The sequence below is a fragment of the Chiloscyllium punctatum genome, chromosome 5 (assembly GCF_047496795.1).
Source record: "Chiloscyllium punctatum isolate Juve2018m chromosome 5, sChiPun1.3, whole genome shotgun sequence".
Lineage (NCBI taxonomy): Eukaryota > Metazoa > Chordata > Chondrichthyes > Orectolobiformes > Hemiscylliidae > Chiloscyllium > Chiloscyllium punctatum.
In genome coordinates this window covers 128,476,917-128,495,624 of record NC_092743.1, presented here as the reverse complement: position 1 = coordinate 128,495,624, position 18,708 = coordinate 128,476,917, and the positions used below count along the sequence as shown (strand labels likewise).

At 40.1% G+C, this 18,708-nt stretch overlaps 1 protein-coding gene across 1 annotated transcript in view; it reads right to left on the bottom strand.

Annotated features, from left to right (window-relative positions):
• Positions 1-18,708, bottom strand: part of znf704 (zinc finger protein 704) — a 192,259-nt gene that overhangs the window by 60,235 nt on the left and 113,316 nt on the right. The window contains exons 4-5 of the mRNA XM_072571322.1: positions 2,959-3,068; positions 602-831 (exon numbers count right to left, since the gene is read on the bottom strand). Of these exons, the coding sequence (XP_072427423.1) occupies positions 602-831; positions 2,959-3,068 (340 nt within the window). The remainder of the gene's footprint in view (positions 1-601; positions 832-2,958; positions 3,069-18,708) is intronic.

The following is an 18,708-nucleotide window of genomic DNA, read 5'->3' as shown; positions in this document are numbered from 1 at the left end:
GCATGGATAAGTGCAGGAGGGTGTGGGCACCAAAGGCCTCCCCATGCCCTGGTCTCTGAACCAAATCCCCAACACACCTCTCCATATGGACTCCTCACCACGGTCATTCCCTGTCAAAAAGATACCTTCCCTCTGCTCTTGGTCGGTTGTATGGCCTGCAATATGGCCCTGCTCCCTGCAGTGATTGCTCCCAGCTGATTGGCCAGCAGCTTCAGGTGGGAGTGCCATCCCAGGAGCTGATTCACTGACGAGTCATTGGGTCATCATGTAGGTGCCTAAATGCCACTTCATCTGGTAGGTTTTCTCATTTGATTTGTACGTTAGCCGGGGGTGGGTGTGGGGGTGGGGTTCATTCCTAAAGATGCCCCTCCTATACTTAAGACCAAAAAAAACATAAATCCTCAGCTAAAATATCACTCACAATTTTAGAAAAAGAAAACTTTGGTGACATTGGAGAATCAAACAAATAGTTGTGAGTGAGATGATCATAGATTTGAGCAAGCTAGACAAATATTTTAGATAGAAAACACCAGAGGTCTGGGTGATTGTTTGCAAGACAGACAAAGAGCTGAAAACAGGATCTACAGAATCTTCAGAGTACCTTTCGTTTCCTTGGTATAGGCTCATCAAACAACAGGTTGCTGGAGTCTGCCTCATCAATGCTGTCATCTGGCTGGACAGCTCCACGGAAAGGTTTGAAGCCGTCGGCCAATAAGGGTGGTGATGGGGTGGATGGATTTGACTGATCACTCGGGGCACCCCAGCTCCAGGTGCCACTGCTGCTGTAGCTTGATGACATGTTCGCCCCTTCCTTCCAGGAACCGTTCTGATCTGGCACACAAAATGCAGTAGAAATTCTCATTCAACAGCAGCATTGCTATAGCACACTGTAACTTCCAGTGAGAACTTGCGATGCTCTTGCCTGTGTCACATTGGAGTAGATCATTACCTGGGTCAGAATGTGGTGGAGCTGAATGCCTGGCTGCTGCTACAAAGAACAGAACAGTTTCTCACGTTCTCCTCCTATCCCACCTCTTCATTTTCTTCCCCTCTTCTCCACTACCCCAACTCAGCTCCCCTACCCCAATCTCTCACCTTCTTCCCTTTGCCCATCACCTAGCCCTAGAAAGAAAATGAATGCCGCCCTTCTCTTATATCACTCTCTGTCTTTTTGCTCTTTTATCCTCCTCTTTGATTCACCCTTTCCCCATCCACCTCTCTCCATCACATCTTCCCTCTATTTTTCCTGAATGATTTTGATTCCCCATGAACTAAACCTCCCAGCAGGGAAGTAATCAAATCATACACTTGTGTCTTCCACAACAATGCCTAGTCTGATGGCCGACGGTCACAGCTTCCATTCCAGCACATGCAACAACTATCCCATGTCCATGGGATCCTGCGAAGTTCAGACTGTTAGCTTGCTGGAAAGGAGAGTACACATTTCCAGCGAACTGTGATATCCTGGTGTGTTTGCAAGATCAGCATGCAATGAGCTAAAACAGCTTTCTGCTGAAAATGAGATGTATTGTGAGTGGATCTAAGACATGAATGAGAAACTGTCAGAATATGTAGGAGCCATGATGGTCCAGGGATGTTGGCTGGTTGGTTGTGTTTATTGTAATATAATATTTACAAGAAGCTGAACGGGCCATATCACCAGAACAGATTGAGAAGAGCTAACTGCACCTTGTTGCCATTCTGTTGTCACTTTTAGGTATCTTTGATGTGCAGCTTTTTAATGGTTGCATGATCAAAGGCAGACTTAATGTAAGGGTTATGCTGTGCTCATCGCATTGCGTAGTGCGATATACCATAGGAACCCTTGTTGGATAAACTCAATAAAGACACAATGTTCATGTCGCAATGCAGCTTAAAACACATACTGGACAGTGCAGTTTGGTGTCTCATCAATAAAATCCTGATTCGGTACTGTTATGACTGATGCTAATATTTCTGTGTTTAAAGTAACAAATCAGAACAAGAAAGCTGTCCCAACATCATGCAGGTTCAAACTGCTGTCAGCAGTGTTGAGGATTACATTGTGTAAAAGGGTATCCTGTCTCTACAATGGCCCAGCAATCTGTCCTTGAGCAGATTATTAGCATTGCTGAGTGCTCCAGCTTAGGGAAGTGACATAGAGTAATGTACGTCCTATTCTCACTCAGGAGGGTAACATCTGTCCTCCCAACCAGTCAATGCCCTTTTTACTGTCTGTCATACAGCCAGCCCAGCCTCCTATGCAGGAGGTAAGATTATGCCCTCTCAGGTATAAATGATCTGATGGCAATGAATCCTGTAGTCCAGTGGCCATAGCTGCACACAGGACTACAGCTGTGGCCTAACCCAAGTTTTCTACTGATCCAATGTAACCTCCCTGTGCTTATAATCTAAGTTATAACCAATAAAGGCAAGTGTCCTGTATGCCTTCTTTACTACCCTATTAACCTGTCTTGCTGCCTTCAGGGATCTGTGGACAAGCATCCAAAGATCCGCCTGTTCCTCTGAGCTTCCTAGTAACCTGCCATTCATCAATAATCCACCTCCTACACCCCTCCTGTCTCGGTGCCCCATAAGAAGTAACCTTCCTGAACAATTGTTTGGATATTGTTTGGGTCAAGAAATGGGAAACACAGGAAGTCACCACTGAAAATGGGAAAGCTTTTAAACCATGATTTAAGCCATTGTTCAGCAAGGCTGTGAGTTGACATGTCTAAGAGGTCAAACACGTTCATTAAAATTCTATAATGTATTAATATTCAATAGGCTGTGCTCCCAGGACAAGGGATTTTACAAGGTGTACATAAGAAGAATAGGTAAACTAAATTCACTCCCCAATCCCTTGAAATTTTGTGTGCAATGGAAAATCTTACTGTAGAAATGAAATTAAGAGTCATAACATGGATTTAATTTTACTGAAGTGATCCTGTAGTAAATAAATCGAATTTAACAACTTACCTGTAACACGGAATGCAGAGGGGGGGCTGCGGACGAGGGGGCTGGTGGAAAGGCTAGTCAGGACCATCGCCGCTGTTACTTTGTCCATCTCCCCTTCCTCTGAGAATTTCCTGCATCAACAATAAAAATTAGGTTCGTTAATTACTGCTGGCTTGTACAAAGAGCTGAGTGTATGCCTGGGAGACCAAAGTGTGTTGGGCAGTAAAGAAGTTTTCAAAAAATGCTACAACAGTTGTGAAAATATTGTTGGAACTTGCTTTCAGCCCCTGCCATTTTGTGTTCCATTTGTTCAGAGTGCATCTTATCATTCTGCATTAATTACTTATTAAACTCAATGCAGAAAGTCAGAACCCATGCGTTACTGTGTTATGTTAGTAGTTAATGATGTAATAATTACTAATTCAATGCTGATCAATATCTCTGGCCCAGAAAAGGAAAGATTAAAACGACTGATTCTAATTCCTACATGAAGTAAATAGCTGTTAGCAATTTTAAAAACTCTTCTCTTATTTTGCAATTTTACCCATTTTCTTTTATTCTAATCCTTCTTTCTAGCATTCTCTGAGCTGACTCAAATTCATCCTTTCTTGTATCACTGTTCCTTTCTCAATCATTAAATTTCTTCAGGGACTAGGAGAAAGTGAGGACTGTAAATGCTGGAGAGTCAGAGTAGAAAAGGATGGTGCTGGAAAAGCAGAGCAGATCAGGCAGCATCCAAGGAGCAGAACAGTCAATGTTTCGGGCATAAGCCCTTCATCAGGAATGTGGAGGGGGAAGGGGACTGAGAGATAAATAACGAGGTGGGGTGAGACTGAGGGGAAGGTAGCTGGGAAGGCGATAGGTAGGTGCAGGTGGAGGGCAATTGTGACATGCAGTGGGGAAGGTGGAGCAAATAAATTTCATCAGTCAAGGAAATACATTTTGGTCTTGCCATTCAACAAGGTTACACATATTCCATTGTTTTCCACTTTCAGTAACGTATTGGTTAAATTATGTGAAAGAGGCAAACATATGGGAAATGGTGTAACTAATGGCACAGACCATGAGATGCCTGGCTCCAGCAGAGTTTTGACCTAACGTGCATGAGATAGATAAAGTGTATTATTGCTAATGCCAAGTTTTGACTTCTACAGTGTTTATCAGATGGATTCTGATGAAAATATACTCAGTCTGAATGTCCTCAGGAATTAACATTATTTTCTTACAGCTTATGTATCTCTTCTGGCAGTTAAATGGGAGAAACCACTCTCCCCACCTATGAAAAATTCACTCTTACAGAGGCTGAGACTGGATATTTTTGGAATACTTTGTACAAGGAAGGTGTTGGGCATCTAATAGAATGGGAAATACACATAATTTGTGAAATAATGGGGTAAAATTTTGTCTTTAGCAATGTTTTGCCCCATATTAGAGCTTTTATCCATTCATTTTAAGATTGAGAATTGGAATAGGCACAAATTCTTGACATGTCATGAGAATTTGTACAGCTGTATGATGTAAGGGCTGAAAATGAGAATATTTCTCATTGTGCAAACTGCAGGAATATTTTAGTGACTGTTCTTTTGTAATTTGAAACACCCACTTAAATTGTGTTGAAGTAGAGTGATTGACCCACACAATATAAATAACGTGCTTAGATCCCACTACATTTCGTTGCCCATGCTATACAATATTCCCATACTAAGGATGCCACTACCAACAGCAGGTAGTCTCCAGGCAGTATAAAGTAAGTAAACATCCTTGGACCCATGCATTTGCTACCTTTTTTTCCCTTTCTAGTGGAAGACATCAATGTTTGCTCCTACCACTTCCCAATGATCATGCAGTTCATACATGTCATTGCATGACAAACCTTGCTGCTATCACTCTATTGGTGTGAACTGCTGTTGCACTCCCCTGACCTCTGGCCATCACTTTAGTGGAAATTTAATTTCCCAGATTTTTTTAAACTATTAATGCTATTTACAGCAACCACTGATCTTCAAATGAAGCTAAAGTAGATGAAGAAATCCTGTAGAATTCATGACACAAAACGTTGTGATACACAACTGGATTTTGTATTTGAGGCATTTAATAATGTGGTCATGTTCATCAGTACTTTACAACATACACTATAATGACTGATAAAGATTAAATATTACCAATGCAATATATTAGAACATTTGTATTCATTCATCTATAGCTATAATTAAGTGTGTACAGATGATGAAAATTCTCCAGAACATTTGAGGAAAGGGGAAAACCATTATGCTGAAAGAAATAGTCTCTTTTTCAAACATCAACTCAACCAATTGTCGTCTTAACATATTTTTAACACTTTCTTTCTCAAGACACACATCTAATTATTTTGTGAGTCTTTGGCATGTTCTGTTCCAACGTCCTTCTCTTGGGTGTCAAGATTCCGTTTACATCCCTTGTTATTCCTTAGTTTCCAATTTCAGTATTGACACGTTGGTCATTATTGTGGTGAATACTTTAGCTGAAATAATCCTGTAATCTCCCTTTGAAATTTTAGAACTGTGATTGGATCACTCTTGAGTCACTTCTTTTCCAAAGAAAACAAGCCCAACTTTTTTTAACTTACCCATATGGTATAGATCCATGAGAGAAGGAATCATTTGCGTGGTTTGACAACGTAACCTCTCAAGGGCAATAACATCCTGCCCACAATCAGCTAACCAGAGCTGTGCTCAGCAATTGTGACATGAGTTAACCAACTTCCACTGGACAATGTAACTTTCGGTGATTATACAATTTGTATACGCAGTGGTTTGTGATTAGTTTGGGACTGCAACAGTACAAAAACGTGTCATGTGGTAGAGGTGAAGCAGCAGTTTTTCGTATTCATTCCACAATGAAACGCCAACACTGTACTCAATGCAAACTCAATACCAGCTGCAATTTTGTGGGGAGTCTGTGAACTAGCAGCCAGCTGCTTCCTCACAAGGAGTGGGGAAATATCAAGCAGCTGGTTATTCCTTGACCGCTTTTGTCAGAGTTATGGCATTTCAGAACTACGACTGGGTAGCCCACAATCTCAACTGCATCAACTACCTTCCTGTCAAAGAGAAAATGGAAGAAGAAGAATAAACGGACCTAATTTTCCAATAAATGTAGCAAAACTACTTTGGAAAGATGGAAATTGATTTCAAAAGCTGGCTAAAGGAAACCATCACCAAAGGCACAAAAGCACAACCACAGACATCACCAAGATAAGAAAAACCTCAACCAAAAGAGAAAGTGCTGGAAAATCTCAGCAGGTCTGGCAGGATCTGTAAGGAGAGAAAACAACTGACATTTCGAGTCAAAGATTCAAAGTGTCAGCTCTTTTCTCTCTTTACAGATCCTGCCAGACCTGCTGAGATTTTCCAGCATTTTTGCTTTTGGTTTCGATTCCAGCATCCGCTGTAATTTGCTTTTATTAAGGAAAACCTCAATCCCAGTCACAAATACTGACTGAGACAAGGAATTAAATAAAACACACAGCAATGCAGTGTTATCTGATGAGCCCTTTCAGCAGTCCATCCCAGCCTCCAATTATAGAACATAGAACAGTACAACACAGTACAGGCCTTTCAGCCCACGATGTTGAGCCGAGACTTTATCTTAATTGAAAATCGACTAAACCTACGCACCCCTCAACTTACAACCGTAAATGTGCTTGTCCAGCAGTCGTATGGAAGTTACGTTCTTGGCAAATGGAGGCCCCACAACAAGCCAAAAGGTAGGTTGCCCTAGTTTCCTGGAGGGCAGATAATCAGGCTGGTGGTGGGGTGAGGCCCTTAACGATGGTGGTTCAAGAAGGTCACATGTGGAGCTCTCACACAAAGACTGATCGCCGAGATTGTGGGAAGTGGGATAGTGTCTCTCTGGTGACCAAAAGATCCAATTATTTGCTCTACATGGCATCTTCTTTTCCACTTCCAGGGAGAGGAAAATCACTCAAAGACTGATTGCCTCAAACCCTCAATGTGTTAAACAACAACACAAGGTATAAGTACTTTAAAATTATGGAAGGTCAGATGAGGAGACAGGCATGTTTTCTGTCTGCTTTTATAATCTATAGCTAGAAGCTATCTGGTGGAGTTACAGTAAAAAAAACATTGAACTAGTTAAATGTCTTTCAAACACCCAGTGTAATTACAATCAATGTTGAAAAGTGTGGCATTGGAAAAGCACAGCCGGTCAGGCAGCATCCGAGGAGCAGGAGAGTCGACGTTTCAGGCATAAGCCCTTCGACTCTCCTGCTCCTCAGATGCTGCCTGATCAGCTGTGCTTTTCCAACGCCACACTTTTTGATTTTGATCTGCAGCATCTACAGTCCTCACTTTCTACTAATTATGATCAACACCTCGCAAGCAGGAAATCCCAATAGAAAAAAGAACTCCATTACCTTTGAGTTCAATGGAGACCCAACCCCCCTAGAAACTTGACAAAGCATCTCTCAGCCAGGTTTTGTTTATAAGATTCTCCCTTCAAACTTACAGCATCAAGGTAATCTAAGAAACTACAGGTCTGCCGTGGAAGCGTACAAAGCAATTACAATCTCTGACAGTCTACTGTCTTCATCTGTATCTACCTATTGTGTGTTTGAGATGAATGAGTAAAATAGAGTCATAGAGCACAGAAACTTGAAAGGATTCAGAAGAGATTTACAAGGATGTTGCCAGAGTTGGAGGATTTGAGCTATAGTGAGAGGCTGAACAGGCTGGGGCTGTTTTCCCTGGAGTGTCAGAGGCTGAGGGGTGACCTTATAGATGTTTACAAAATTATGAGGGGCATGGATAGGGTAAATAGACAAAGTCTTTTCCCTGGGGTCAGGGAGTCCAGAACTAGAGGGCAAAGGTTTAGGGTGAGAGGGGAAAGACATAAAAGAGACCTAAGGGGCAACTTTTTCACGCAGAGGGTGGTATGTGTATGGAATGAGCTGCCAGAGGATGTGGTGGAGGCTGGTACAATTGCAACATTTAAGAGGCATTTGGATGGGTATATGAATAGGAAGATTTTGGAGTGATATGGGCCGGGTGCTGGCAAGTGGGACTAGATTGGGTTGGGCTATCTGGTCGGCATGGATGGGTTGGACTGAAGAGTCTGTTTCCATGCTATGCATCTCTATGACTATGACTCTAAACAGACTCTTTGGTCCAACCATTCCATGCTGACCATGATCCCAAACTAACCTAGTCCCACCTACCTGTGTTTGGCCCAAATCCCTCCCAACCTTTCCTATTCATGAATTTATCCAAATGTCTTTTAAACATTGCAAATATACCTGCATCCACCACTTTCTCTGGCGTTTCTTTCCACACACGAGTGAATCACTCTCTATGTAAAAAGTTCCCCCGATGTCCATTTCAAATCTTTCTCTTTTCAGCCAGAGGAAGTGGCAGAAGCAGGTACAATTACAACATTTAAAAGGCATCTGGATGGATATACAATTAGGAAGGTCTTAGAGAAATATGGGCCAAATTTTGGCAAATGGAACGAGATGAATTTAAGATATCTGATCGGCATGGATGAGTTGAACTGAAGGGTCTGTTTCTGTGCTGTACAACTCTGTAACTCGAACACTCTATGACTTTAACACCTTAAAAATATGCTCCTAGTTTTGAACTCCCCACCCTAAGGAAAAAAAAACTCTTGTCATTCACTTTAACTATGTCCCTCAATAAGGTCACGTCTCAACCTCCTACTCTCCAATGAAAACATCCCAGCCTTAATGTTGTATTGTTCTTAGAGTAACCCAGCAAGAGTAAGTGACTTTATTTATTTTTAAACTCTCAAAATCTTGCTACTGGAATTAATTAATTGAGTTCGACATCATGTTGGTAAGAAATCAGAAGCTCCCTCATCATAAAACGTATTGGCCATGGGGAGACCAAGAATATGTAAATTCTGGATCTGTGACAAATGGAGAACATATTGGGGCTCTACAAATGATGACGAACTGTGCTGAGGGACAGTCAGTGGTCAGGAAAAGGTGGGAAGGGAGAATTAAAAATTAAGAAATTAAGATTACACACTTCTTTCTATTATGGACTCAGATTATAGTTCTATGAAATAAGAGAAACTCAACAATTCCTGAAAAGTTCCATTTAATTATCTTTAATGTCAATTGGAACTGATCTGGGACTTCAGAAAATAGAATAAGCAATGCATTGACCATTACATTGATAATATACGATTATGCTTCTTGTGGCAGTGTCTTAGAATAATAGACTTTAAATGGGAACATGAATGTATGCATGTAATTTGTGAAATGGATTGCCTTGGGGAGTAAAGACCTGAGTAAAGTACTGGTAGCTATGGTGTGAATGTGAACGGAAATAACTGTGGAGATGCAGGTAAGACAATAAAAAATGACTTTAATTGTAATATACAATTAAGAAAAATAGATTTTAAGATTTCAGTCCCGACATCCTATGAAACAAAGTTTGTTGAAGCAGAAAAACATTTAATGATTCAGACAAAGTAAATCTAGTAAAAGAAAATAAAAATATAAGAAATAAGACCAAACATGGGTCAATTCTAAAATAGGTAAAGATAGCATCAGCTGTACGAACAAATGAGTAGAAAAGTCAATTATAAAACAGATATCAGAAGGAATGTTTTCAGAAGAAAATATGATAAACATTTAGGGTAATCTGTTGTGGGAGTGGTGGTGTCAGTAGAGATGGATGTTTTCAGAGTATTTGGATGCAGATTGGAAGAACCAAAATACCAGAAGGGTCAGAGTCATCAGAGTCTTCATTTTTCTTTGGTTCTTCAAAATGCATGAGCATCTTGATTTACATATATTTAATATTCAGGAATTCACTACAGATTTCATTTACAGCACCAATGTTGTACACAGTAGGATGTCGCAAGAAAATGCCATTTTAATTACAACTTTAATTTTATTTGTATTTGGAGTGTTGTAAATCCTGATTGTTCTTTAATACCTCCTCATGGGATGAATTACTAATCAAGCTGACTATAACACACTTACAATTTCAGTCATTACCAATTACACAGCCAGGCACTACGAATCCCCTCCTTTATTTATAGACATGTTGTGATTCCTCAAGTTTGAAGAAGAAAACAGTGCAAATTCCGAAAAATGCATGCAATATTCAGCATTTTCTAGACATAAACATCTGCGCCGCATAGTGGAATGTTCTGGGCTAATGCTCCACCTCAGCAACTTGTTCTAACAGAAGTCTTGCTAATAATCTTGTTGAAAATATTTCAGAAATTAAAGTATATCCCGGGATTGCAAGGAAAACTGCTGCGGGTGCTGTAATGGTTCTGTCATCCAGACTTAAAGTTAATTTCCCAGGATATCAGTAAAGTATTTTATTTTTGTAAATACACATGCACCAAAATGGAATGTGTAATTAGTGTGCTTGCTGGGTGCTAGTCCCCACACATAATGAAAGTGGAGAACTTTACAGAGGAAGTCTTGGAATACTTTATAATAGATTGATTTAACACTGTTGAGGGCAGACAACAGAACCACTGTCGAGCAGCTAGGAATTTTTTAACGTCCAAATCTGAAATATTATCACTTGAATCTGAATTTAAAGATGGCAATATCCGTTTAGTCAAGTATCTGTTGCAATACCCTACTTTAAATCTTTTAAACAAGTGAAGATTTTTACAATGTCAGCCAATGGTTGATGGGATTTATTGACCTTGCATTGATAATATTCAATGAGTCCGAGGTTATGACCAAGGTCAATTTCAATCCAGATCATTTCAAGTATAGTGTGAAATTAGCACAGGATACCTGTATATTTTCAGGTGAAATTTTTCTCACACTTGTTTTCATGGAGGTGTTACACATGTAACGTACGAGTATTAAAATGTTCCTTAAACACTGGAGACAGAAATTACTGACAAACATATGAAGCATTTACGTGTTAGTGGCACATATCATAATTTAAGGACCCAAGAGATTAACATATCTGTATTGGATTTCACTGGATAATTCAAAGGTAAATTGGTTAACTAACTTGGCATGTTGCTGCAGAACAAGAGAATTGACTACTATATGTCAGGAACTGATGTTTTATGGATTAATTTTATTGAAACAGTGTTGAAGACTGATCTGGTTAACAACAGAATGTAGATTATGAGGATGAACACTGACTTAAATAATCTTATGGAACCCTGGAAAATACAGCTGTGGAAAGGCGCACATTTTTAAGGTGAGAAAACACAGATTTGGAAATGACACGAGGGGCAAATCCTTTACGCAGAGGTGGTTCATATGTGGAATGAATTTCCGGAGGAAGGGGTGGATGCAGGTACAACATTTAAAAGACGTGGATAAGTAGAAAAGGTTTGGAGGGATATGGACCAGGAGCAGGAAGGTGGGACTTGTGTAGTTTAGGATTATGTTTGGCATAGACTGGTTTGGACCGAATGGGTCTGTTTTGACTCTGTATGACTATATAATATTCTGATGATAGATCACTGACCTGAGACATTGACTGTTTCTCCAGTGATCCTGCCTGACTTACAAAACACTTCCACCAATTTCTTTCCTTTTTTTGTCAGTAATGCAGATTCCAATATCAACAGGTATTCTTGAAGTAGCTGCCTAGCATCACTAGATTGTATGAGTTAATTGAGTCCTCCTGCTTTTTTTCTAAGTGTAGAAGTAGACCTTAAAGGATAAACTTCAAATACATTTTACCACATCAAGGTTGAAGTGTAAGAAACTACAGAATAAGATATACCAGAGACCTGCTACATTGAGTTGTAAAAAGGAAATTGCATGACCATTTCACCTTCTTAACCAAATACATTGAATGTCATTACTTGGCCACTTAGAACCCAGGTTTGCTGAGTTCATGGAGATAAAAACTGTCTTTGGATAAAATGAAGCAGATTATGAAGCCTCCACATCTTTCTGGTAATGTGGCGACCAGAACTGTACACAATATTCCAAATGAGGCACAACTGAAGTTCTACACAGCTGCAAGATGACTTGCCAATCTTTAAACTCTATTCCCCAAATGATGAAGGCAAGCATGTCATATGCTTTCTTGACCACCTACTCTAACTTCTTATGCTTCAACCTGGACATAGCGAAAATGCTTTGGAGAAGATTTACCCTGAAGATGTTTGATCTGTTTGACAAACACCAGAATGGAATTTACTTGTGGCGTCACATGGTAGAGTGTGATTATTAAATTTGATTTACTGTTTTATAATAATATGCAGAACATTATTTTTCTGGTCCAACAGAAATTTATAGTAAAAATATACCACTGACAAAAGTTCATTTGGTAACAATTTTTAAAAAAATACATTCCTATTGCCTTGAGAAGAAGTTGATGATCCTGCTTCATGAACCATTGCAATCCACAACGCTCTTCTGTTATGACACGGGGTGAACCCATCTGCAAATTTAAACCCAACACACAGAGTTGCTCACCCCACACTGTAATCTGTTAAATTTCAAGAGGCAAAGAACCATCCCAGATCTCACTATTTAAAGTAAAAGCAACAATTTTATTCTTTAAGTCCAAAAGAGAACATTAAAACAACAACTGTTTCGAACTCCTTTCTCTTAAACCTATCTTTTACCTCCAACTCTACAATACTGGTTAGATAAAAAAGAAGAGAAAGTGAGGACTGCAGATGCTGGAGATCAGAGCTGAAATGTGTTGCTGGAAAAGCGCAGCAGGTCAGGCAGCATCCAAGGAACAGGAGAATCGACGTTTCGGGCATCAGCCCTTCTTCAGGAAGGGCTGATGCCCGAAACGTCGATTCTCCTGTTCCTTGGATGCTGCCTGACCTGCTGCGCTTTTCCCGCAGATAAAAAAGAACCCGATTAAGATTTACAAAAAATAACTGTTTCAAAACCAGCCAGTTTTGTTGATTCTTCTTTATATATTTTTCTCTGTAGGATTTCCTCTGTATTTTCCTGGCTTATCTTTTCTTCAGTCTTCTGCTGCACAACCTTTCTTATGGACAGGTACCTGTCAGAGAGCTATTCAGCCAGCAGTCTGTACTTGTTGGTGCTCTTTGCTGTTCTCCCCCTAACTGTTCAAAATGTGCGGTTTGATCCAAAACATCAGATCATTTCATTAGTTTGATGTCATCCCAAACAGTAAAATTCAAATTTGATTGGAGTTTGGTATCTTGGGTATAATTTAAACTGATTGGCCAAACTTGAATTTGTTTTTGTTCCATGGCAATGCAACTCCAGCTATTTATTTCAACCAAATGTTACATTTTTAAATTGTTCAGCACACTTTGTGCTTTCAGTCAGTTCTTGCCAGCTTCCTCTCTCTCTTCAAGTTACAGTACACACCTACACCTTCATAACAATTCGGCAGGGAGTTCCAGGATATTGACACAGAGGTGATGTTGGAATGGTTGTCCTGGTCAAGATGGTGTGAGAATATGCTAGAAACCTGGAAATGATAGCAGTTCCATGTTCAAGAGTCTGTTTTCTGGTATATTCGTGGAAATATTGCAGGAATCTGAGAATGATAGAATAGAAAGACTGGAGGTGAAGCATTTTGAAAGATCTACTGGAGGAGGGAAGTACACAGTGAATAGCAGGATCCTTAGTAGCATCAACATATAGAGGGATATGGACGCACAGGTACATAGTTCCCCATAAAGTGGCAACACAAGTGGATTTGGGGGTCAAGAAGGCATATGGTATGCTTGCCTTCATCGGTTGCGCCATTAAGCATGAAAATTGACAAGTCATGCTGCAGTTGTATAGAACTTTAGTTAGGCCACATTTGGAATATTGTGTACAGTTCTGGTCACCACATTACCAGCAGGATGTGGAAGTTTGGAAAGGGTACAGAAACAGTTTGTCAGGATGTTGTCTGGTTTGGAAGATATTAACTATGAGAAGAGATTGGACAAACTGTATGTGTTTAAAACTGAATTTTGAAGGATGAGAGGCGATCTGATAGAAGTTTACAAAATTATGATAGACATGGATACAATGTTAAAAATCACACAATACCAGGTTATAGTCCAACAGGTTTATTTGGAAGCACTTGTTTTTGGAGCGTAGCTCCTTCATCAGGTGGTTGTCTGATGAAGGAGCAGCGCTTCGAAAGCTAGTGCTTCCAAATAAACCTGTTGGACTATAATCTGGTGTTGTGTGATTTTTAACTTTGTACAGCCCAGTCCAACACTGGCATCTCCAAATCATGGATAGAATTATAGTCAGAGTCAAAATGTCAATTACTAGGGGACATAGGTTTAACTAAAAGGGGGTAAGTTTAAAACAGAGGTGAGAGGCAAGTTTTTTTTTTAACAAAGAAGGTGGTAAGAGCCTTGAGTGCACGGCCAGAGGATGTGGGAGTAGCAGATACTATTGCAACATTTCAGAGGCATCTTGACAGACATGTCAATAGACAGGCATACGAACCGCTTAAAGGCAATAGGTTTTTAGTTTAGAAAGGCAACATGTGTCAATACAGTCTTGGTGGGCTGAAGGGCCTGTTTCTGTGCTGTTCTTTTTTTTGTTCTTAGAACAATCCCATTGTTCTTCCACTACATTATGCTGTTTCACTAACAAAGTACATTTTTAATTTCTGCTTCTATTTTGGATGGCATCCTTGGCTGATTGTTCGAAAACAAATGACAGGCAAAAGTAGACATTGGGCCACTTCAAACTTATGCTGAAGCCTAGTGATGGGAGATAAGGAAACAGCTGGAGAACTTAATAAGTACTTTGCGTCAGTCTTCACAGTGGAAGACATGAGTAATATCCCAACAATTAAAGGGAGTCAGGGGGCTGAGTTGAGTATAGTTGCCATTACAAAAGAGAAAGTGCTAGAAAAGCTAAAAGGTCTTAAAATTGATAACTCTCCTGGCCCCGATGGGCTACATCTTAGAGTTCTGAGGGAGGTGGCTGAGGAAATAGCGAAGGCGTTGGTTGAGATCTTTCAAAAGTCACTGGAGTCAGGGAAAGTCCCGGATAATTGGAAGATCGCTGTTGTAACCCCCTTGTTCAAGAAAGGATCAAGACAAATTATAGGCCAATTAGCCTAACCTCAGTTGTTGGTAAAATTCTAGAATCCATCGTTAAGGATGAGGTTTCTAAATTCTTGGAAGAGCAGAGTCAGATTAGAACAAGTAAACATGGATTTAGTAAGGGGAGGTCGTGCCTGACAAACCTGTTGGAATTCTTTGAAGAGGTGACAAGTAGGTTAGACCAGGGAAACCCAGTGGATGTAGTCTATCTAGACTTCCAAAAGGCCTTTAAGAAGGTGCCACACGGGAGGCTGCTGAGCAAGGTGAGGGTCCATGGTGTTCAAGGTGAGCTACTGGTATGGATTGAGGATTGGCTGTCTGACAGAAGGCAGAGAGTTGGGATAAAAGGTTCTTTTTCAGAATGGCAGCCAGTGACAAGCGGTGTCCCGCAGGGTTCAGTGTTGGGGCCGCAGCTGTTCACGTTATATATTAATGATCTGGATGAAGGGACTGGGGGCATTCTAGCAAAGTTTGCAGATGATACGAAGTTAGGTGGACAGGCAGGTAGTACTGAGGAAGTGGGGAGGCTGCAGAAGGATCTAGACAGTTTGGGAGAGTGGTCCAGGAAATGGCTGATGGAATTCAATGTGAGCAAATGCGAGGTCTTGCACTTTGGAAAAAAAGAATACAAGCATGGACTACTTTCTAAACGGTGAGAAAATTCATAAAGCCAAAGTACAAAGGGATCTGGGAGTGCTAGTCAAGGATTCTCTAAAGGTAAACATGCAGGTCAAGTCCATGATTAAAAAAGCGAATGCAATGTTGTCATTTATATCAAGAGGGTTGGAATATAAAAGCACCGTTGTGCTACTGAGACTTTATAAAGCTCTGGTTAGGCCCCATTTGGAGTTCTGTGTCCAGTTTTGGGCCCCCCGCCTCAGGAAGGACATACTGGCACTGGAACGTGTCCAGCGGAGATTCACACGGATGATCCCTGGAATGGTAGGTCTAACATACGAGGAATGGCTGAGGATCCTGGGATTGTATTCATTGGAGTTTAGAAGATTAAGGGGAGATTTAATAGAAACTTACAAGATAATACATGGCTTGGAAAGAGTGGACGCTAGGAAATTGTTTCTGTTAGGTGAGGAGACTAGGACCCGTGGACACAGCCTTAGAATTAGAGGGGGTAAATTCAGAACAGAAATGCAGAGACATTTCTTCAGCCAGAGAGTGGTGGGCCTGTGGAATTCATTACTGCAGAGTGCAGTGGAGGCCGGGACGCTAAATGTCTTCAAGGCAGAGATTGATAAATTCTTGATGTCGCAAGGAATTAAGGGCTACAGGGAGAATGCAGGTAAGTGGAGTTGAAATGCCCATCAGCCATGATTAAATGGCGGAGTGGACTCGATGGGCCGAATGGCCTTACTTCCACTCCTAGGTCTTATGGTCTTATAGTCTTAAAACAAGCAAATTCCAGAGTAAGTGGTTATAATACCGAAAATATTATACACTGATTTACCCAAGAGTCACATTTATTTAACTTGCAGTTCAGCAAACTACACAACATCCATCTCAGCCATAACAGCAGGCAAGTCCTAGGTCACTGTTAGCAACAGGATCTATTCAGTTAATAGATATAGAAAATAGAATTTTGTCAACTTAATGGAAATAATGAAACTGTAAAAGTTTTTGCTTAACAAAGAATTTAAGCAGGAATTCACCAAGATCTCAATGGGCACAATGTTCTTCTCCTATTTCTTTCTAAATTATTTTCCATGTAATCTATGCTATCGTCAAAATTCCGTATGAGAGACTACCTTGTTAACACACTGTAAACCCTGACTTACTATATATATAAAAACATGGTCTATCTGGCACACATCTCGCCCATTAATACTATGTCATATGTTACACTTTATCTATCCACCAGTTGAGGACTGAAAGGTCCCATTATAAAATCATTACAAATAAAATATTTGAGCGTAGACAACTTATAAATTGAAAGTAAAGAGTGACTTGAAATCTAACAATCAGAAACTAATCATATATGAAAGCAACAAACCAAATATGAGAAAGTCAAGTTTGAAAGAGAGATGCCGAATTATTAGTATCATTCAAACATTTTGGGAACAAAGCAGAAGTTGTCAGAAAAGCTCAGCAGGAAGGGTCACCAGACCTGAATTATCAACTTTGATGTCTTTTCACAGATACAGCCAGACTTGCTGAGCTTTTCCAGCAACGTCTGTCTTTGTTTTTAATTTATAGCATCTGCAGTTCTTTTAGTTTTTATTCAAAATTTTGGGAAGTTGGTCAAATTCATCATTTTAAATTTTCTTACATTACACCAGTGACTAACCTTTATCATACATTCACCGGCTTTGAAGAGCTTTGTGGTATTCTGAGTTTGTGAGAATGCTGTACGAATTTAAGTTCTTTCTTCCTTTACCCGATTTTAAACTAATCAGGAGAAGGAACAAAATAACACCAGATGCTGATCAAAAAGGTTACTAACCACATAAATCCCATTGAAAGTGCTTTCATGAAAGCATCACTTCTGAATCTCAATTTTGAGAACGTAGCAGGATTTCAACTGTTTACTTCGACTTTCGTGTTGGGAATCTACATTCAGTGAACGTACAGGTATAGCATCAGATTACAGCCTGCATTCAGAACTCATTGTAACAATATCAAATCAATGAAGTCCTGAATCTCCAGGCATCCAAATTAGATTGAGATTTGGACAGTTTTTTTTCCTTCTGGTTAACCACTGCCACTTTCTGGAATCTCCAAAATGTTGCAGATCCCTCAAGAGCCAACCCCTACTCTCTGTCATAACACATCCCAAGATCACACCTATTGCATTTGAATCCTCCGATTCTCTACTCAGCTAGACTTCATTGTGACAAAATGGATAAAGTGCATGAATTCCAACAACACCAAGTAATAGGAACTGAATGGAGTCACCAAAGCACTGACAATGCACTGTACATTATTTGGGATGACACCACTGTTGGTTCAGAAAGGAATGTGATTCCATTGACTACGAATAATGTTACAGGACATCTTCTAGTGTGGGTATGTGTCGGTGTGTGTGTGTGTGTGTGTGTGTGTGTGTGTGTGTGTGTGTGTGTGTGATAGAACTCCCATAAAAAGGATTAAAAACCTAGTGTAAAAACATATTTAATTATTGCAGTAAAAATGCTGACGAGCATAATTACAGGAAATGAAAGGATGAAAATCTTTTTAAATCTGTCACTGATATCACGGAAGCAAGTCAGGGTGATCAATCATTAGGGTCTATTTTGAGAAAGGCAAAAGAAGTGTAGAACAGTTACAAATAGTACAGAATAAAAGTCCCTTCTTCACCTGGCTTCAGTTTCAATCAGAACCTTCAGAACATACTGCTCAGGTGTGAAATTCTGCTTTCACAAAGGAATTGGGAAGGTAGCTACCAAAGCTGGAATCAAATCATGCAACTCTAACAAAGTCTTTAATTGTGAGAGAAAAACAAATCTCTTGGGAAGAATTAACATAAGAACTATAAAACTGAGTTTATTTTCTACCAGAATTACCTTCTATTTCAATATTAAATTGAAAGAATATTATATTCAATGTTCTGGCACTGCATTGTGAAGGAGTGAACAAGGACCTTAGCTTGGTGTACTGGGTGCTCAGGAGCAACTATGAGCTACAGTGAACCTGAATCATAGAATCATTATGGCATGGAAGCAGGCCATTCAGCCCCTTGGGTCCACACCCATCCTCTGAAGAGCATCCACCCAGATTCCAACCTCCCAGCCTATTCCT